Source organism: Coregonus lavaretus (assembly GCF_964263955.1).
Source record: "Coregonus lavaretus genome assembly, contig: HAP1_SCAFFOLD_166, whole genome shotgun sequence".
Lineage (NCBI taxonomy): Eukaryota > Metazoa > Chordata > Actinopteri > Salmoniformes > Salmonidae > Coregonus > Coregonus lavaretus.
The window spans coordinates 62,289-85,228 of record NW_028161624.1 but is presented as its reverse complement, the minus strand read 5'-3'; the positions used below and the strand labels follow the sequence as shown (position 1 = coordinate 85,228).

The window sequence follows — 22,940 nt, the reverse complement described above, 5'->3', positions numbered from 1 at the left end:
CGTACAGTCTGTTTTGAAGGAGGAGATGTACTGTGTCCGTACTGTCTGTTTTGAAGGAGGAGATGTACTGTGTCCGTACAGTCTGTTTTGAAGGAGGAGATGTACTGTGTCCGTACAGTCTGTTTTGAAGGAGGAGATGTACTGTGTCCGTACAGTCTGTTTTGAAGGAGGAGATGTACTGTGTCTGTACAGTCTGTTTTGAAGGAGGAGATGTACTGTGTCCGTACAGTCTGTTTTGAAGGAGGAGATGTACTGTGTCTGTACAGTCTGTTTTGAAGGAGGAGATGTACTGTGTCCGTACAGTCTGTTTTGAAGGAGGAGATGTACTGTGTCCGTACAGTCTGTTTTGAAGGAGGAGATGTACTGTGTCCGTACAGTCTGTTTTGAAGGAGGAGATGTACTGTGTCCGTACAGTCTGTTTTGAAGGAGGAGATGTACTGTCTCCGTACAGTCTGTTTTGAAGGAGGAGATGTACTGTGTCCGTACAGTCTGTTTTGAAGGAGGAGATGTACTGTGTCTGTACTGTGTTTGCAGGAGGAGATGTACTGTGTCTGTACAGTCTGTTTTGAAGGAGGAGATGTACTGTGTCCGTACAGTCTGTTTTGAAGGAGGAGATGTACTGTGTCCGTACTGTCTGTTTTGAAGGAGGAGATGTACTGTGTCTGTACAGTCTGTTTTGAAGGAGGAGATGTACTGTGTCCGTACAGTCTGTTTTGAAGGAGGAGATGTACTGTGTTTGCAGGAGGAGATGTACTGTGTCTGTACAGTCTGTTTTGAAGGAGGAGATGTACTGTGTCCGTACAGTCTGTTTTGAAGGAGGAGATGTACTGTGTCCGTACTGTCTGTTTTGAAGGAGGAGATGTACTGTGTCTGTACTGTGTTTGCAGGAGGAAGACGAGGTGCCTGATGATGAGACTGCTCCAGATGATTAGATCATTCTTATTTTATTAAGCGCCTCGTTAGAGAGGGTAAGCGCACTTTTTAAAGTTTTGCATCACAGTACAAATATGTATTCTAGTAAAGGAATGGTGAAAAGAGATATCTGAGGTGTTGCATTATTAAGCCAGCCCACATACTGTCCTTCATGTCTGTAGGTTACTGCTTTTATTTTGGGAAATAAGAACTGGGGTGTATTCACTAGGAACCAAACAGAAACAAATAGCTGAAACGGGGAGGAAATAACCTGAACTTGTCCAATAAGAAACACATGTTTTTGTTTGCGAAATGTTTTGCTACATTGCGCACTAATTAATACACCCGGCCCTGATTTAACCTAAGCGCTCATGAATTCTGCATACACGGGAAGTGTGGCTGGCTGCTACAGTATAGCTGCTTCCTATAGGTCAAGCAAAATGAACAATGCAGTGTGCTGTACATGCAGAGGAGAAGATGGCCAAAGACTGCCAGAAGTGGAGCGACTCTGTTGCTGCCCTATGCGACCAGCCAGCCGGACGGGGAGGAGTGAGCCAGCGTGCACGTGACTGGGTGAATGTGGTTGTGTAGTAAGCCTATAGAATTCAATAGGGGTTCTTATACACAGAGTATACCAAACATTAGGAATACTGAGTTGCCCTCAGAACAGCCTCAATTCGTCGGGCCATGGACTCTACAAGGTGTCGAAAGTGTTCCACAGGGATGCTGGCCCATGTTGACTCCAAAGCTTCCCACAGTTGTGTCAAGTTGCCTGGATGTCCTTTGGACCATTCTTGATACACACTGGAAACTTTAGTGTGAAAAACCCAGCAGCGTTGCAGTTCTTGACACAAACCGGTGCACCTGGCACCTACTACCATACCCCATTCAAAGGCACTTAAATATTTTGTCTTGCCCATTCACCCTGAATGGCACATATACACAATCCATGTCTCAATTGTCTCAAGGCTTAAAAACCCTTTAACCTGTCTCCTCCCCTTCATCTACACTGATTTGAAGTGCATTTAACAAGTGGCATCAATAAGGGGTCATAGCTTTCACTTGGATTCACCTGGTCAGTCTGTCATGGAAAGAGCAGGTGTTCTTAATATTTTGTCCACTCAGTGTATATGATGCATTGGAGTTTGCCAATATAACACTGAGTTAACCCTGAGGTAGGAGAGGCCTTCCAAAGTGTGTCAGGAAAACAGAAAACTTGTAGAAGCAAGAAAGGAAGTGCTTCCAGGATACACCAGCAGAATTTTGTAGATTGAAGGGGCTCTTTAGTTAAGGGGTGAAATGGTCGGGACTCTTTAGCTAAGGGGTGAAATGGTCATCAAGTATCAAGGAGGTCCTTGTTTTCTGATGGAAATAGAAAACGGTTGTATTCTCTTTCCTTCCCTTGATCTCTCGCTCTCTCGCTCGCCCAAGACAAAGAAGAGAGCGGCATGTTTCTGATCTAGTTTACCAAGAGAGACACTGAGAGGCCAGGATGCCATAGGTCACACGATCACAAGGCTAGCCCATAAAAAGTCCATTAAGCACTGGAGACTAAGTGCAGTGTTATCTGCTTGCCAGCTATTACAAACAGAGCACCACTTTGGTCCTATATCCTATAGAGCAGAGCAACCAGGCCAGGCAGGCCAAAGTGAAAGGTTTCCCTGGGTGTCTCTGAGTTAGCTAGAGAGCCTGGGAGTTCTACACAGAGTGTGCGTTCCAAATGGCACCATATTCCCTATATCGTGCACTACTTGTGCCAGAGCACTATGGGCCCTAGTCACAAGTAGTGCACTTTGTAGGAATCGGGTCCAATCTGAGATGAAACCACTGTCGCAGGAAGAGGCAGAGCAAAGGAGATGCTGTTGCTGGTTGTTTAGCTTGGGTTGGGGAGGGGGGCGGGATCACTGATACATGTTGTGGACTTGACTCTTATTTTTTTTTAGGCACAACGGTGATAAAGCACCATTGTGCCTCAATCAATCTACTGTGACTATAAATACAGTGCAGTTAGCGAAAGGATAATTGAAATGGTGTGATCTTGAATAGGAGTGTGCCCTCTTCCACCTCTGCAGGTTGTAGCCTCCCGACCAGCAGCCAACTGCACTGACACCTCTTCCACCTCTACAGGTTGTAGCCTCCCGACCAGCAGCCAACTGCACTGACACCTCTTCCACCTCTGCAGGTTGTAGCCTCCCGACCAGCAGCCAACTGCACTGACACCTCTTCCACCTCTGCAGGTTGTAGCCTCCCGACCAGCAGCCAACTGCACTGACAGAAGTAAGTAAGGAACTGTGTACTGTTCAAAGTTCACAATATATTCCGAAGTTAGTGCATTTCTGTTCAAATTTTATGGAGCCAACTGACAATTATGGAAATTAAGTATTTTGCTCATAAGTGTTAGACATAAAGGGAATTATTTACCAGGTTTGGCTCCACAAAAAATGCATGACTATTTTCTATATGTGTGTTGCTATTAGTGAATTAAATCCCCATGCCAGCACACATTCTGACTAGCAGGGATCAATAATGGCTGTCCACTCACTGAAAAGTACAGTTTATTACATACGCTATTTATAATTTATAAACTAAGCAGGTGATCCAGTGTTTGTAAAAACGAAATAGGCTACAAGATTATATTGTGATATTACCTTCCTTTCTAGAGATTTCGTTCAAAGGAATAAAACAATATTGCATTTTTCTATATAATCATTCACTCATTCTCGTATAAGTTGTCGTAGGGTGTATCTACATGTAATTGTATTGTATTATCTAAAGAGCTACACACACTAGTTAGTTAGCAGAAGTCTGTATGTTTTCATGGAATTAATTCAACAACGCTCATCCGGCAGGACGCGTCATTCGCTGATTTTTACTTCTACGCCAACATTAATGTCAATTTGGACGTCAAATATAATAATAATTACGATAAAATGATGAATGGTTTAATAATAAGTTAATAGTTATGTTATTAGTTTAATAATTGTATTTATTCAATTTCGCATAGGACATCGCTGTTTGTTATTCACATTTGTGTTAGGCCAAACAAAAAATATTTTAGGAAAATGTTGTATCGTCTAGTATTTCTGAACTGTTTCTATTTCAAAATGTACCCTTAACGAACATTTAATTTCTATAACATCTGAAGGGTCATACTCAGACGAATGTTATAGCTAGTAGGCTATAGGCCAATTAACATCTAAATAGTTGGTTGCTGCAATTAAGCGAAGTCCTTAATAAGCCACGGCCAAATAATAAACAATACAATCATATTTAAGAAATGCAGTTCAAACTGGTTTATTGGATTAGAACAAAATGTGTACATTACCATCTACACAGGCCACTTAGCTACAAATTTGAGTCACATTCAAACTCAGTTCTTAAGTAGACCATCAATTTATAAAAAAACTATACTTTAGAATGACAATATGCATAGGATTAGACTGATTCGGCGTGGTTTTATAGGACTATATCATTCGCAAAACAGTATTTCCAGTATTAGGCCTATTTTCTAGTAGGCCTACTATATATTCCTCAGTGGCCTTGTGGTTAGTGTCGGCTCTAAGATTGGAAGGTTGGGAGTTCGATCCCCGGCCGAGTCATACCAAAGACTAAAAATGCGTCTCTGCTTGGCACTCAGCATTAAGGAGATAGATTGGGGGGTAAGGCCCTGGGACAGACTAGCATCCTGTTCAGGGGGGTGATTGCCCATTTTAATTATTAAAAGGTCTTAATTGACTTCTACCATCATGTGAGCCTATGTGTTTTATTTTGTGAAACGAAAAATACACCTATGAAGGCCTACTGAAGAGACACAGACACGCATACACACACATGATAACACACGCACTATACACACACGAACACATGAATTTTGTGTTGTAGATATGTGGTATTAGATACTTGCACATTGTTGATTTTCTGTCGAATTTCTATAAAGTGCATAGCCTACCGCATTAAAATATGACGTTAAAATAACCCTTTCAATATTTCAGCGGGTCAAAGGTGTCTTTGAAAATTACTTGAGCGTCGATTACTATGTCCTCTAGATCTATCAACCTTTTGATGAACGAATTTACGCAAGGACCCTGATATGATTTGTTAAAACTATAGGCCCAATGTATAGCCTCTTTCTACAGTGTGCGCTATGCCCACGCTGATTCAGGGCCCACAGCCAATGTGTGGCTATGGCACCGCAAGCCATATTTATCTAGGAAGAGCCTGAGTGTGTGTCCATCATGCCAGATAGGAGTATAGGTTAGATCCCTTCCTTTCCCTCACCGGCCCACTCCACCACTGCACTGGGGGTCTGGTCATATTCGATGTTGGTAGTAGCATCGCGTCATTATTTTATTTATGACTAGCTACATGACGCTTTTTCAATGACTGTGGTAGGGCCGCTAATGTCTCTACTGCGACCATTGAATGATCTCAAAGCCGCATGAATATAGGCATAAATAACATAGGCCTAACATATGGTTTAACATGACAGCCCAGCCTCATTGAACTCGGCTCTATTCGCAGAGAAGAGAAGGGAAGGAGTTCTGACTGAGTTTAGCAGACATGGCGATGGCTGTGATATTTCCTGCCCACTCGGTTGGATGGCAATTCGCCCAAGGCTTGGAATGAAACACCATTAATAGTATAGCAGTAGGTCTAAAGCGGAGGCCTATCCCTCATAACCTCCAAAAGAACTTGGTAACAGCATCGACCGAAACCGTGGAACCAGATTTCAATTGATATGTCCAATTGCTACAATCGGTTGTCGAAAATAAAAACTTTTTTGGCGGCAGTTTTGCAGGATATTGTATATTCGGGTCATGAGTCTTGTAGATCTACTATATGTCTACTTTTGGATCTCAAACATATAGGGACAGGCTATATATTGGGAACGGTGTATCAGGGAAAACATGGGCAGTTCAATAGCTATGAAGAATACAGGTTAAGACATTTTAGGGCAGTGTCACAACCAAATCCTAATTGTCTCCTGCAAATACCTTAACCATAAAAGGCACCTTCTCGGCCTATTGTCTTGGTGCTGATGCTTGTAAAATGTCGAATACATTGTTATTCAATTATTCCAACCAACTACATCTAATGGAAGAAATGCCGTACAATTTGTTCATTCGTTCTCTCTCACAGACAAAGCCAGTGGCGATGTTGTAACCTGTAGCCTTTTGCTAATTCTAACTTAAAATAAGATATAGTCTAGCTTCGTTTTTTCTTTTTCTTTTAGACCCAATTTCCACATTTTATATTTGTGCACAAGTAAAAATGCAATTTCACAAACAGTTATTTTGTCATTGATTCGAATTGATTAGCTCAATTTGTTCATCTTGTAGCCTGTAGCCTAACTGAGATAGCCTGTTATTACCACGTGCATAACAAATCATGAGAGAGCAGAATGTTTCTCTCGTTCCTAATGAGCTGAAAAGCTGGTGCAGTTTAACTTCTCTTTGAAACCACAGTTTCCTATTGTCCGCTAATGTTTTACGTGTCTGAAATGCGAATAGAATAGGTTTAGGCCTGGCAAACTAGGAACTATGTCTTTAACCCTGGAGAAATGCCACGTCGGTAAACACGAAAACCGGTCGGATGCCCTTACATTTTTATGTTCAGCATGTTTCTACAATTACATAATTTCCTCACTACTTTGCCAAAAGCTCACATGGACAAATGAATACATATTCTTCCCCCCCAAGTCACTAAGAAATGCTACAGGCTATATTGAATAAGCGCAGAGGTTTCTTTAAACATCGTCAAACGATCACCAAAGTTTATTTTCAACAATGTACTTGGGGTTGTTTTCTCACCTTTCCTGAAGGAATTCAAGCCATACGGTCAGTGGTTGAATGACAACAACATATCTGGCTAGACGGACTGCAACTAACTTTCAACTTGACCTTCTCCTTGGCCTCCAACAGTCTAACCCATATATGTAAAAGACCTCGCTGCCCAATAGTGTGCTAGCTGCTTTCTGTCGGTAGGTTATAAACATTTAAGCCTATAAGAGACTGAACAGCAGATAGTATGAAAATGTATGCACTCACTAACTGTAAATCGCTCTGGATAAGAGCGTCTGCTAAATTACTAAAATGTAAACTGTAAATAGAATAGCAGTGTGTTTCATGCCGTGGCATGCATGGTTTACTTTTCAGTGAATTTTATGCACAGACTATTCATGATTTCCTTTACAGATTGCATGACTGAAATTTCTCCACCAAAGCATTTTAATGTAGTTTCACCTTCCTTGATAGTTTCCTATTAGCCCAAAACAAAATGTAGGATACTTCGTGTATAATTAAAATGTGGGATAAAAACGTATCGAACAAAAACATGGATTGGTGTATTTTGCAGCACGTTGTTTCCAAGCTCTGCGCATTCTGGTCAATTAGAAAGTCGTTAAAATTATTTTCCAGACTCACACGGTGTAGTAAAAAAAAGAATATTAATTAATTAATTTGATTTGAATCAACCCATTGAACATATTTCGTACAAACTGCCTTGTTTAATGTTATTTATTTAACCTTTATTTAACTAGGCAAGTCAGTTAAGAGCAAATTCTTATTTACAATGACGGCCTTGGCCATATAACTGTTGATAAATTGAAATGCGGAATGGTTGCATACATAAATCTGCGTCCACCGCCTCTCCATTCTACTGTTTTTATCAGCATTTTGACAAACAGGATTTTAACGTGTCAGTCTCCATCCATGTGATGTTTCCTCAGCAAAATTCTAGGCTATAAACCAAGAATGACATCAGACAGATGATGAATGAATCACAACTATGGTTACCTGTATGATATCTCGAAACTACTCATCTTGTTTAAAAAATGTAGTCATTTTCCTCCTAAATGCTATATTGTTTTAGCGTATAAACATTTTGGGCATGGATCTGCATTATCTGCAGTCTAGACGTTTATCATCTCCTTTGCATATCACGTGCCTGGCTTTGCCCAATAACCTTGCGATCTTTAGGTCTACACAGGCGCGTGAGTATCAGTTACTCTCCCAGATTCCATATCTCTTTTTTCAGTCGTGGGGATTTTTTAAAAAGAGCTGGTTGTCTCGATGTAGGGCATGCTATGACAGCGTCATTACTTCTCCATTCGCGCTGGATTGACCCGGTCATGTTCCTGTATGATAACGGTTTGGATGAGATAAACAAAAACATGGAGGGGTTTGCAGGAGGCAATTTTGCAGCAAATCAGTGCAGGAATTTGTTGGCGCATCCGACGTCCCTGGCTCCAAGCACTACCTACACGTCGAGCGAGGTGCCAGTATCTGGCATGGGCGAAGCTGTCAAACAATGCAGCCCTTGTTCCGCAGCTCAAAGTTCCTCAAATGCGTCCTTGCCTTATGGATATTTTGGCAGCAGCTACTACCCGTGTAGGATGTCACACGGCAGCGTGAAGTCCTGCGCGCAGCCCTCCTCTGACTATGGGGACAAATACATGGACACATCCGTTTCAGGAGAGGAGTTCCCAGGGTCCAGGGCGAAGGAATTCGCTTTCTACCAAGGCTATTCCTCCAGCCCTTACCAACCTGTCTCCAGCTATCTGGAAGTCCCGGTGGTACCAACCCTCAGCGGACCCACCGAGCCCAGGCATGAGCCTCTTCTGCCGGTGGAGCCTTATCAGCCATGGGCTATCACCAACGGATGGAATGGTCAGGTTTACTGCGCTAAGGACCAGCCACAGTCAAACCATCTATGGAAATCGTCCATTCAAGGTATGGGCTTACGGCTATACATTCTTAAATGTTTTCACAAGCTTATGCATTATTTGTATTGCAACATTAAAACCTCACAGTTAAAAAAAAATCAAAAGTAGAAACACCATCATTCGTCCTGCTTTGTTTTTCCTTTTACAATTAGCATATTAATCATTCGTTTGAAGAAATCATCATCCATCTTGTCACCGTAATGTGAATTGTGGATAGGCACGACAGACCCAATCGTTATTGGAAACTATACTACGTTTCTAGGCTAATTAAGCACGTGTTTATGCTCTTCACACAGACACTGTATCTGGAGGGGATGGCAGCACTATTCGACGTGGGAGGAAGAAGCGCGTGCCATACACCAAGATACAGCTGAAAGAACTGGAGAGGGAGTATGCCGCCAATAAATTTATCACAAAGGACAAACGACGAAGGATATCTGATCAGTCAAACCTGACAGAGCGACAAGTGACTATCTGGTTTCAGAACAGGCGAGTAAAAGAGAAGAAGGTCGTCAACAAATTTAAGAGTCCCAGTTAGCTGTATGTGGAACTACTGAAACAAAAAGACAAAAAAAGAAGAGACTTGATGGGTGTTCAATGAAAATGAACTATATTATAATTTATTACACAATATAAGGCGTCTCCTCGGCCGCCATGGGTTGGCTCTGGTTTCGGAGGTCCACTTGGCAGTAGTTTTTTTCTTTTTGGTCGTAATTAATTGAAACCATTCGGTGTCCTGTGTTTGAAGGAAATGGGGAAATAACTTCCTCCTTGTTTATATATTCTGTCTCATACTCTTTTCAACGGACATATAGCTTTTATCATTTTCTACAATCTGTTCCCAATACTCTACATAACTCATAGCCAAAAATATGAAATCTCAAGTCAGAAGAACTAAGCCTCCTGTAATTGGAAACGTAAAAACTAAAATAAGTGTGGGACAATTCCATTTTAGCTCCATCAGAGTAAGAATTAATGAGACAAAAAATAGCGCATAATTTATATTGACGGTTTGAGATTATTTGTTGAATTTGAATATAGATTCCCTGAATTTATTGATATTGAAATGTTGGCGAGAGCGCTAATGCGCAACCCGCAAATCCTGTAGGCCTACGAATATTATTTTAAAAGCTGAAACATTTCTCATCACAAAATGGTTGAGCTATTAATTAGTAAATTGCTTTACATTTACCCTATGCATTCTGTGAATATTCGGTTAATTATAAACGATTAGATTTTTTATTCTGTCTGAGTAGGCTATGTCTTTTCCCATACAATAATTATCATCTTAACTCTCTGTTTTATGCACCAATTATCTGCGCAGCCATCATCGTTTGAAAATGCTGTATTTCGTTTTCTATCATAACAAATGTAAATACATCGTATCTGATTGCAATTAATGAACAGTTACATTTAAAGTTCCCCTGTTTTTGACTGCAAACATATAGCCAATAAGCTCTTCCCAATAAAAGTTGGAGAAACCCCATTACCTTGTAGCCTAATGTTCATATTTTTTCTCAGACAAATGAAAAGTCAGACTTTACAAACGAGCATTGCTTTTGTAAGAATGTTTATCTCGGGGTTAGTTTCTTAGTTTTTTATTTTTCTTGAATTTAGGTAGGATACAAGCCTATTAGACCTATGATTAGCGTTGATAAAACGAGTCAAACATACATAGCTTTCCTTTTTGTCATTTAATGTTGTAGAGGCCTGCAACATTGAGCCATTATAATACCAGTAGGCTACTGTAGGAGAAATCCCTTACTGATGATGACGAGATGGCAATGTTGCCATCTGCTGCCGGATCTGCGTCATTGCATTTGATGAGTTCAGGTCTAGGCCTGACCATTGCCAAACTGAACAAAAATATAAACGCAACATGTAAAGTGTCGGTCCCATGTTTCATGAGCTGAAATAAAATATCTCAGAAATGTTCCATACACACAAAAAGCTGATTTCTTTCTAATTTTGTGCACAAATTTGTTTACATCCTTGTTGTGACATTTCTCCTTTGCCAAGATAACATTTTACATTTTAGTCATTTAGCAGACGCTCTTATCCAGAGCGACTTACAGTTAGTGAGTGCATACATTTTTCATACTGGCCCCCCCTGACAGGTGGTGGATTAAAGCTGATTAAATATGATCATTACACAGGTGCACCTTGTGCTGGGGACAATAAAAGGCTACTCTAAAATGTGCAGTTTTGTCACACAATGCCACAGATGTCTCAAGTTTTGAGGGAGAGTGCAATTGGCATGCTGACTGCAGGAATGTCCACCAGAACTGTTGACAGAGAATTGAATGTTAATTGATCTACCATAAGTCGTTTTAGAGAATTTAGCAGTACATCCAACTGGTCTGGCAACTGCAGACCACGTGTAACCACGCCATCCCAGGACCTCCACCTCCCAGGACCTCCACATCCGGCTTCTTCACCAGCCGGATCGTTTGAGACCAGCCACCCAGACAGCTGATGAAACTGGGGAGTATTTCTGTCTGTAATAAAGCCCTTTTGTGGGGAAAAACTAATTCTGATTGGCTGTGGGTGGGTGGGCCTATGCCCTCCCAGGCCCACCCATGGCTGTCCCCCTGCCCAGTCATGTGAAATCCATAGATTAGGGCCTAATTAATTTATTTCAATTTACTGATTTCGTTACATGAACTGTAACTCAGTAAAATTGTTGATGTTGCTGCATGTTTGCGTTTATATTTTTGTTCCTTATATTTTGATATATGGCTCTGACCATGTCTTAACCCATGCAGGTGAAAAACATGGAATGATACTTATCCAAGATTCCTTCATGTGAGCAATGTTGCCGAATGGAAACGATTCAGTATTGAGTACTATAGGAAATGGAAAGGCATACACTGATTTTTACTCTTCTCAATTGAGAACTTTAAATATGTAATACTGTCGTGGAAACCTATAGCTAATATTGCCTTGTGGATATAGCCTTAGTATGATTTTTTTTTTCTTTTTCAAATGGGAATTAATGCACTGATTTAAATGTGGCTAATATTTGACAATAATGCGTGCACGATATTTAGTCATCTGATTACGTTTTGTTACAGATTCGTTAATGAATCTCCAAGCTGGGCCTATATAGAAATGTAAGGTTTGTCGATGCGCCCCAGTTGTTTTTTGAATCACTTTTAAAGAAAGGCAGACACTATTGTGGATATAATTTATGATCAAATGCTCAATCCTTAAAATTCAACTCAATATATCCTATCTCCGTTCGGCCTATAACTACTTTCAATGTCATGTTATGAAAATTGGACATTATAATAATAATAATAACATTCTCAGAAATGCTCAGGGAATTAGTGTGGATATACTATATATCACTTATTAAACTATATAAAACTAAATATAAATTTGGCAGAGAAGGTGTATAGCTGTTCTATGGATTAAATGACCAGAGCAAAAAATATGCAAGTAAATAAATAGTTAAATATGAGAGAATATATCTTGAATCAATAGACTATACCTAAAATCAAAAGATGGGCAATAGAAACATATTTTTTACAGTCATTATATATACAGCACTAACTACGACTGAAAGGATGAAGGTCAAATCAAACGTTTCACCTTAAGCTATACCGACTGGGGTCATATTATACCCAATAAAAGGTAGGCCTGTATCTTGCAATTAACACTTTTGTGAACTATTTACAAACATAGCTTATACATATATATATACATAGCTTATATATATATAATAGAGAGAGAGAGAGAGAGAGAGGAGAGAGAGAGAGAGAGAGAGAGAGAGAGAGAGAGAAGAGAGAGAGAGAGAGAGAGAGAGAGAGAGAGAGAGAGAGAGAGAGAGAGAGAGAGAGAGAGAGAGAGAGAGAGAGAGAAGCAGATTGACCGGCTTAAACAGGACGCGTCTCCACGGAACAGGGTCTTCCTCAGGCAAAACATCACATGACAACATCATAATAACTAAATATAAACTATACATTATATAAGGGATAATCAACGAGGGGCTATGCTTCTATGGAAAATAATGAACGAAGTGGAAAGTGTGTTCCACGACGTGCTAGCGAGTGGAACTGACCTTTCACGGAGGTGCATTATTTTCCAGAGAACTCATAGAGCCCCTCGTTGATTATCCCTTTTATACCATGGCTATAATTGAACACATTTGCCACTAGACATTTGTTCATTTGTCGGTAGAAATGTGTTCAACATCCACTGAAGTAGCTAGCAAGTTTACTAGAGAGCTACGGTAATGTTTGTTGCAGTGGTAACCAAACAAACAGACTTGCTAGTTTAGATAACCAAACCATCAGTCCTAGCTTGCTATTATGAAAATATAATTCAACAATACCAATACTGTTTTCAATTCGACTTTTGCTTTCAAAAGCAGCTCAAACAAACATGTAAAAATTAACTATAGCCATTGAATTCTACCATGCAAATGTACCGTGCGCTATAGGGAAATAATGCACGCTCTAGAATGCCCTTCAAGCCAATCAGAAAGGAGTATTCAACAATGCCATGGTATAAACAGTCATAATACAAAGACAACTATGGTAATACATACATATCCAAATGTGTGCGTAAAATAGTGTGTAGTTGCGTGCGTAATGCGTGCTTAAAAGTCAACATTCGATCTATCAGAAGACACCCATGATGTAGAATACAATCATACAAGGACTAATCCCGTGGAATGTCAACTATATATTTGAAAAGGACATGGGGAGGCAGAGTAGATCTAGGAAACAGGTTACTTGTTTAAACCATTAGGAACAGCTGTGTCCAGGAGGTGGATTCACTTCTCCTTTAAAAGGGCATGCCCAAATCATCTCTTAAATGGATTGTTACTCAATGAGTTCGTTTTAAATTATAATAATGAGTTAATTTTGGGGATTTCATTTAAAGCATGCTAATGGGGTGGATTGCAGTCACTGCTTTCAAGGTAAGGAAACAAATATGTAAACATGTCAAATCGCGGAACTGTCCCTTTATGCCATACCCACATTACTCAGTTTGTCCCACCAAGGAGAGGTCCCACTAAAGGTGCCAGGTTGAGGGAAATTGTGGTGCTGGACTTTGTGCAAGTCTGGACTGGAGCTTCTTACGTATATAACCTGGGCCCTATTCACTAGTCACCAAAGAGAAGAAAACAAACTGGAAAAGGGAGAGGCTAACCTGAACTTGAACACCCGTTTTCATTGCGAAAAGTTTTCAATTGCAAAACGTTTTGCACTAATGGATTCGATTTATGATTGTACTGTTTTTGCTGCCACCCAAAGTCTAATTTGATAGCAACATTTCAAGTGACTCTTGTGCGGTATACACTTGTGTGTAGTCTATAGCAGACCAGCAGAGGACTTCTCAATTCCCTGCATGAGATACAAATAACTATAATAGTCAATGGAATACATGTTTACATTTTAGTCATTTAGCAGACGCTCTTATCCAGAGCGACTTACAGTTAGTGAGTGCATACATTTTCATACTGGCCCCCCGTGGGAAACGAACCCACAACCCTGGCGTTGCAAGCGCCATGCTCTACCAACTGAGCTACAGGGGATACATCAGATATCTTCTTAAACCAGAAAGATAATTGAAATAAAATGGGCAATGGGAATTCCAATTCATCCCTGCTATACTTTATTTAAAAAATATATACTCTTGTTCTATTTAGATTTTTCTAATTCATGCAATTGTGGTTTGACATTCAAGTGAGCAAGTCCGTACACATCAATTTAATTGAATCAAATATATATACTCGTTTAAATAACTGTTTTAAACTTCTGTATGCTTGCCTTGGACATGTACAGTACCCATGGAAAGAATACTCCTTGCACATGTTGCCTTACAGCCTGGACTTTCAATGGAATGAATTAGAATATTCTTCACATTACTTATTGCCCAATTTCCAACACCAATCCAAAAACATAAGTATTGTAGTGACTGTTAAAGGTGCTTTGCCATGCAATTAAATGGCTCAGGGGTCTAGAAACATTCCCGTTTTTAAAATGTGAGAAGGTGTATATCATTCGATCAAATGTAATACTACACTATACTCTCTTAGAAAAAAAGGGTTCGAAAAGGGTTATTCGGCTGTCCCCATAGGATAACCCTTTTTGGTTCCAGGTAGAACCCTTTTTGGTTCCATGTAGAACCCTCTATAGAAAGGGCTATACATGGAACCCAAAAGGGTTCTACCTGGAACCAAAAAGGGTTCTTTAAATAGTTATCCTATGGGAACAGCCGAAGAACCCTTTTAAATTATAGAATGCACCTTTGTCATTATAATCAGTTATGGTAATAATAAATAAAATAATATTACGTATGCCTGCTAGAACTATACTGCTATTTACTACAACTACTACTACTACTACTACTACTACTACTACTACTACTACTACTACTACTACTACTACTACTAATAATAATAATAATAGGCTATAATAAGAAATAATGGTAGCTAATGGTGTGATTACAAATATGACTTTATTATTACAACGATTATAACCTTATAACTCAAGTAAATAATATCTAGGGGTTCACATGTTGAAAGGTCCGTCCCACACCCAAAGCTGTCTTTTAAAATCCTGCTTCCAGGGCTCTTGACCGCAAGTATGTCCTTTAATTATCCGAGACTTTTAGGAGGATGGTGATGGGAGTTCCGCTTGTTGCAACAACACATCCAATGCATCCATGGTTCTTATGGCACTCCCAACTAAAGCATACTCAGTTACTCCCTTTTCGTTTCCATAACCATATCTTGCCGTATATCTTCCATATAAGTATATCTTGCCGTATATCTTCCATATAAGTATATCTTGCCGTATATCTTCCATATAAGCATCTCTTGCCGTACGTCTTCCTTTATCATGATGCCTTTAGAGATGAGATTAGGTCTATCAGCCTCTTCTCTTCTCCTCTGTGCTCTGCTTCTCCTGCTGCCAGCCGTCTCACCTAAAGAGGCAGTATAGAGACAGATTTAAAGCTGTAATCTTCCCGCCACCCATCTCATCTACTGTAAAGAGGTAGTATAGGTAGTATAGAGAGACATTAAGCTGTGACGTTCCACATTTCCAAGTGCAAGACACTTGGGTCGTAGAAATATAGTCTAAACTCCCCCCACCCCAGCCTGTAGAAATGCTCGTTAAAGTTAGTAAGGCCTATAGCGCCTATACAGAAAATAACATCTAAATGGCATAAATATGTGAGCGCGCCAGTGGAAAAATGTCTCACACCCAAAGAGAGTGGTAAAGTACAAATGTTTTCTATTTAAAATCAGTGGCAATGGAGCGTGTAAGCTACATAACTAAGTTACCACTTTTTCTATTACACCTGCCTCTCACATGTTGACGAGTTCTTAACGAGACCATTCCATTTTAAAATCAGCATTTGTGGCTATGGGTATAGGCTTATTTAATTCGGCTAGATTGGAAAAGTCATCGAAAACGCCATAATTTAGTTAAACATGTCAAATCATTGCAAAAGTTAGGCCTATCTGGTTTCATTGGTAGGCTATAGGCCTATCTGGTTTAATTGGTAGGCTATAGGCCTATCTGGTTTCATTGGTAGGCTATAGGCCTATCTGGTTTAATTGGTAGGCTATTGGCCTATCTGGTTTAATTGGTACGCTATTGGCCTATCTACCTAAATGATTGCCAGATTTGAAAACGGACGTAGTATTTCCATCATGATGACAAATTTGTGATGACAAATTGGGATATATTATTAACAACATTTTAACATATGGTTATAAAAGACAATCGTTTCTCAATACACAAAGAATATTGAAGTATTTCGGCTAGTGACCTGTCCAATAGGGCAGGGTTTCCCAAACCCGGGACCGAGTTTGGGAAACCCTGCAATAGGCCTATCAAACAGTTAACGGGAATTAACTGTTAACGAGGAATGAACTTATACAGGAATGAACTTCATCCGGGGCACGGGGCAGGGGTGTTTGTGACCCCTTTCTCACAAATAATGACCCTTTCCCTTCCCCGAACTTGAGTTCTGCAGCACGCAAAAAGAGACTGACGGTGCAGTCTGATAGATGGGCTATATGTTGCCATGTGTTATCCTATAGGATACAACAAACGACATACTTTAGCATATATAGTTAGCCTAAGGGCCTCGAGGCATGCTCACAGAGAATAAAAACATTAGGCTTTTGCTATAAAGTTATATTCTTTAACGAACCATTTAATCGTTCAATATTTCGTAGCCTATAGGCCTATATTACATGCATTCCAAGACATTACAGTCTCCATTTTACGCACAGGCCTAAGTACTCACCCGGAGCCTTGTTTTGAGTCTCGTTTCATTGAACTTCATGAATGCCAGCTAGTCGTCTGGTGAGCACGCCGGCCGCAGCAGTCCCCACATGTCTGTTCTGACAATGGCAACGACACAGACAACGGCAAAGTGCTATAAAACATGTCTGACTCGAGCTGATTTTGTTGGTTGGTGCTATATACCCTGAACTCTATTGTTGCATTTTAAAACCCTAATGTCAGCACAAAACGTGTCCGGAGATGCAGGTGATAGGAAAGAGAATGCATTAGGCGCGTGTATGCTGCCATTCCATTCATTTATCGTTCTCTCACTATGTGCAACAGTTTAGTTTATTATTAAGCTATATATTATATGTGTATTAGAATATCCAAGAGATGTCCCATTTTCTGTAATGTTGGACGCACGACACAATATTCATTTTTAGAGTGCCCCACAACAGTATTGTAATCTGACACTAGTCTTGCTATGCTTCGGCCCTGAACCAAATTGTCTAAATTGTTTAGCCAATTTGGTGCAGCGGGTTAGGACGACAGATTATTTTGGTCTGTTTTGGCAACAATTGACAATTCTAACTTCGGATAGGCCTAATAGGAAATATAAACGGAAACTGATTCTGAATTTGCATAACGCCTAACCATTACTGTTACAAATGGAAATGCCTCCAAATATATTGATATAGCGCTAGATTGAGATGGGCTTCTGTATAATACCATTTTCTTCTTGTAGCCTTAGCCCACAGGCTGTAGGCTAATATTACTACTAGCGTAATACATTAGTGGAAAAGGCATAGTGGTTGTGGAAATGGGTTGATCCAGAGCCTTTTATTACAAATAGAAGGCTCTGGGTTGTTCTGGTTTAATTATATTTTACCCATACACTTTACAATGCCTTTATGTGTCCATACAACAGCATATGCGCCATAGTGATCAATGTATGTTCCAGAGATAAAGATGTGAGAATATAACACATGAAAAATATATTCTAAAAGTATTAATAAATGTCGAACACCAAGATTATCGTTAATAACAAAGGTTATTCGCACATGCTGCAGCAAGGCTTTGATTTACCGTGACTTCAAATGTGTTTCAAATCATACTAATACGTTCTTTGGTATGGTTACTTATAAATTCGGAAAATTATTTCATATAACACACTTTAATTAAGAAACGCATTCACTCATTGCCACGCATCAGTTGAACAGACATATCTGTCCAATTCTGCCCCTGGTCACATGACTGGCGCTCTCAGGAACGGAATGGATTGAGAACAAACTGCACGTCAGCTTCACGTCTTAGAATTTGTTGCTCAACGGATTTGCTTCAAAGTGACTGGAGCCTAGCAGCACAGAGGAACGATGCGAAGGAAGGCATGGTAGGCTATTATAGTAGGCTACAGGCTACGCAAGATCGAATCATTATGGATTTTGATGAGCGGGTCCCAGTTGGGTCTAATATGTATTTGCCCGGCAGCTGCACCTATTACATCTCCGGATCAGACTTCTCAAGCCTCCCTCATTTTTTGTCTCACCAGAGTCAGTCTTCTAGTCCCATGACATATTCCTACCCATCCTCAACTCTGCCACAGCTTCCGTCTGTCAGAGAGGTAGCTTTCAGGGACTATCATGACATTGCTAGCTCCAGTAAATGGCACCACCATAGGGGCGGTATGTCACACTGCTACCCCACTGAGGACACGGTGCATAGGGACTGTCTATCAAGCTCGACCTCCTTGGGGGAAATATTCACGAAAAATAACTACAGTGATGTCTATCACTCCAGCACCTCCAATCCCATATCCAGTCTCCATGGCAGTGTGAGCAGGAATGGAGTGCTACCACAAGCCTTTGATCAGTTTTTCGATACTGCCCACGGAAGCGTAGACAACACACCAACAAACGAACACTCCGTGGACAGAACTGCCACCAAACTACCTCCAGTTCCGGTGACCGGCTCCGATAAGTGCCGGGGTACAGAGGAGAGACCGCCGCGCCAGGAGAGCTGCAGCCCGGTGTCTTCTTCCGGCAACAATGAGGAGAAATATAGCTGCAGCGGTGAGTATAAAGACGACGCGCACCAGTTCTGTGAGAAAGTTTGCAATCTAACGCGCTGCTGTTAAGGCGTTTATATGCTGTTTTATAAGCGCATAAGGTTTATTGAGGGGCTGTAGATCTACCCCAACAAAAACGTTGTTATAAACGACAAGATCACGTGCTTGGGACTGAAATTGGCTGTGAAAGACAGAGCATTTCCCCCTCTAAAATATTCGAGCATATTTGTAGGCCTATTAGTTGTTGTAGTTTATAGACGCATAGCTCGGCTTACTTTTCATAACGTATCAAACGACTGCAACGAGAACTTCATGAATTTATAGATTTATTGCAAAATTATATCTTCATACATTATAACTCAGGGACGAATTGAATCGTGTTTCTCTGTTTTTGTGCTGCATGGTTCCCCCTATAACCTGATTGTTATATTGTTATTATATTAATATAATCTTAGAGATATAGTATAAGGTGATAAAGTAAATAATTTAACATTTCATTGATTTCATTGATTCATTTATTTATTTAGCCAGGAGGATAGTCCACTCAGTAACAATTGCCACCCACTGTGCACAGACGTCATTTCAACGTCTAGTTTTGATTTACATTTGGTTGAGTTGTCAACTAACGTGAAATCAACATGAAAGCAACAAAACAATTCACCATGTCATTGGATTTAGGTTAGAAGTTGGATGAAAAAAATTATGGAATTCCCTTACATTGATGACTTTTTTGCAAATCCAATCAGTTTTCCACGTTGATTCAACGTCATCATATTACATTTGTTTGTTGTTGAAATGACGTGGAAACAACGTTGATTCAACCAGTTTTTGCCCAGTGCGGCACTGTTTTCCAGGGAGTCCTGGGATCCACAAAATCTATAAAAACATTCACATTACATAGAAAATGTGTAGAAAGCACAGCATACACAGTATAATACATTAGGCTAGTATACAATAGAAAGCGTTTACCACTGCGTTTTTGTAATTATGTTCCTTTTGTGAGGGCTCGTGTTTGATGTTGTCGAGAGGTGTTATTATTAGGGCTATTGATTTTTACCACCCATCATTTCCATATACTGAACTCTAAGAAATGTCATGATTATGTTGCATAATGTACCCTAAATATGCATAGAAATGTTGGGATTTAAGCTTATTAAAAGCAAAACCTGGCCAAAACGATTTATCCAGTTTCTATCTGAATTGCAATTATTCTTTTCAGGTGGACAGAGAACGCGTAAGAAGAGATGTCCATACACCAAATACCAAATCAGAGAACTGGAGAGGGAGTTCTTTTTCAGTGTTTACATCAACAAGGAGAAACGTCTTCAACTTTCGAGGATGCTCAATCTCACCGACCGCCAAGTTAAAATCTGGTTTCAAAACAGGAGGATGAAAGAGAAGAAACTGAACAGAGACCGTTTGCAGTATTATACAACGAACCCTATGCTGTAACACTGACTGATGGATTTCGTCTTTCCCTCAGACAAGGCATGCATGAAGCTCAATCGCTAATTTCAAGTTCGTTACTGTCTGCAAATTTCTGATTACACCCCTCCTGTGATGGACGGACATTTGTAGATTTCTTTGTCCACCACACTTCATTTTTTGGAAGTAATATCTACTGTTTTATTATGATTATTATGATTATTATTATTATTATTATTAGACCTATTGGCCTATTTTCATTTTAGGTGTTTTCTTGTTCACAGTATTGATCATTTGATCTTGCTATTTGTTGTTACGAAGTGTGGTGCCACCAAAACAGAAAATATATTTGGTCGAATCCTAACTTGCGTAAAAGTCATATTTTCGAGCATCGCATTGTCATCAATGCGTAATGCATGAATTACACGAACGTTTGATTTACGCGCGCCTATTTCATGTCAAATTCGACATTTAACTGTGTACAATATTTAACAACCTGTATCTTTACATTTATTACAAAGGGGAAATACCTTTTCCATGACGAGAAGGAATGATTTATCCCAAACTTTGTTGGTTGTTTGTTGTCGCCATTACACACGCACAGAAGAACTAGCCTATAGTTTAATATAGGCCTGTTATTTATGCATTGATTGCCATTGTTTTTGTTCTCGTGAAATATTCGACATACAAAGGTTATATTGTAAAATAGTTCAATCAACCCTGATACTTGAAAGTGTTCGTTTTGTTTAAGTTCTCAATGTCGGAACATGTCAGCCATTTGCCTGCGTTTGTGGCAAGAGATAAGCTGCTCCAATATATTGAGCCGAAATAGCCTATTTGTGGGACATTTTAGTTATTTGTCTTCATTTTTTAGCCTATTCAAATGTTCCTCTGTGTAAACAGCCTACGATGTTGTTTGGAATGATTAGGCCCTATATAGGCTTAGCCTATTTCACACACCCTATTGGAGACATACGAGTCACAGGTCGAGACCTTTCCATTTGTTTTCTTAGTTTATTTTCTATAGGGTCTATATGTCTCGAGAAAATATCTCCTTGTATGATTCTCGACATAAAACCTGGCTGCGTGGGTCATATCAGATGTATGATGTATTTGACTTTACATTGCCCCCATGTGCCGAAATGGGATCCTCTGTAATTAACGTTAAATATCCATTACGGAACTTCCACCCAAAAGGTTGTCTAGCACGTTATTTTATTCAACTTGATGTACCATGCTAAACCATCTATCACGGGAGGACTTTTATATAGAATCAACGTCTGGAGTTTAAATGGCCCGCGTTTAAGGTTATAGTTTCAAAAATAAGACTAGGCCTATAAAAGAGAATGTATAGCCTACCTTAAATAAATAAAGTAAAACACTTAAGGTAGGCCTACATTTAAAAAAAAACTTGATCAGTTGTTGTTTTATTATATTGGCAAATTCTAATATTAGGCCTACTGATTATGTATTAGGCGTATGTGTAAAACTGGCTGATGTTTGGCAATATTTCGGTTAATGTCTTATAGTTCAAAGCCTATGGGCGTTCATGAATAGTGGGCTAGTGAAAACAAGCAATAAGCTGGTGTAGACGGCCTGCTGCAGCCAGTACGCGTGATGGTTCATCCTGGCCTGTCAGGCTAGCCGAAATGCCGCCTTTACTGACACATCCTCCCTGTTGCTGCAGCAACTTGGCCATAAAACGCGTCTTCGTCTGGAGCATTTGTACAATTGGAGTGTAGTGCAATAAACCGTCTGAGACCAAGGTTATTAACTGTGACTAAGGGCTTTAAAAACAACGGCTGCCGCCTGGGAGCAGTGAAAGCTTGTGTTCGCGGACTTTTGCGGCTTCATTTGTCTCAGCAGCTCAGCGTGCACGGGCAGGAATATATTCAGGTTGGAATCTGCAGTTCGAACGTGGTTGTTTGTTCCACTGGGGGGCGCTACTCCGATCAATGTCATGGATCAATGCCGTGGATGTGGACGGAAACTAACTCTGGCCGAGACTCTTCTTCCCATGCATCAAACATCCAAAGATCCACAGACTCATTACATTACATGGTTTCATTGTTCAGGTAATTATCCCTATGTGTGTATTATTGTTGAATATGATCTTATTTTCATCTAAATATATTTCAAACTGCTCGAAATGGGAGAAAAATACTTGTGTGGTCAATTTTTTCTTGGTAAAATGGGATAAAGTGAGGCGTTTTTGTAATGAGTATTTCCATCCTGCTACAACATAATTTCTAAAGCTGGGATAGGATAAAGTAACCCCCCCCCCAAAAAAAAAAAAAAAAAAACATTGTAAAGTGGTTATCCCACTGGCTATAAGGTGAATGCACCAATTTGTAAGTCGCTCTGGATAAGAGCGTCTGCTAAATAACGTAAATGTAAATAGAATATAGCTCAAATACACATTATTGGACCTATAATATTAGTACAGTTGGAGACCGGGCTGACCCACTCATTGCTGGAAAGGACCAATGTATTCCGTGTGGAAGAGGACGACTGAATAGGCCTACCTACCGTTTCACAGCACATAATAGCTTGTGGTTAT

General features: G+C 40.0%; 2 protein-coding genes across 2 annotated transcripts; both read left to right on the top strand.

The window, feature by feature from the left end:
• Positions 1-7,951: 7,951 nt before the first annotated feature.
• Positions 7,952-10,580, top strand: LOC311120328 (homeobox protein Hox-A13b-like). The gene is made up of 2 exons (XM_084194948.1): positions 7,952-8,642; positions 8,932-10,580. Exons 1-2 carry the CDS (start codon positions 7,997-7,999, stop codon positions 9,171-9,173), a joined length of 888 nt encoding a protein of 295 aa, XP_084051074.1. The 5' UTR covers positions 7,952-7,996; the 3' UTR covers positions 9,174-10,580.
• A 7,745-nt stretch (positions 10,581-18,325) lies between these two features.
• On the top strand, positions 18,326-20,407 carry LOC311120321 (homeobox protein Hox-A11b-like; the record flags this gene model as incomplete). The annotated part of the gene is made up of 2 exons (XM_084194943.1): positions 18,326-18,959; positions 20,175-20,407. 2 exons carry the CDS (start codon positions 18,326-18,328, stop codon positions 20,405-20,407), a joined length of 867 nt encoding a protein of 288 aa, XP_084051069.1.
• Positions 20,408-22,940: the final 2,533 nt, after the last annotated feature.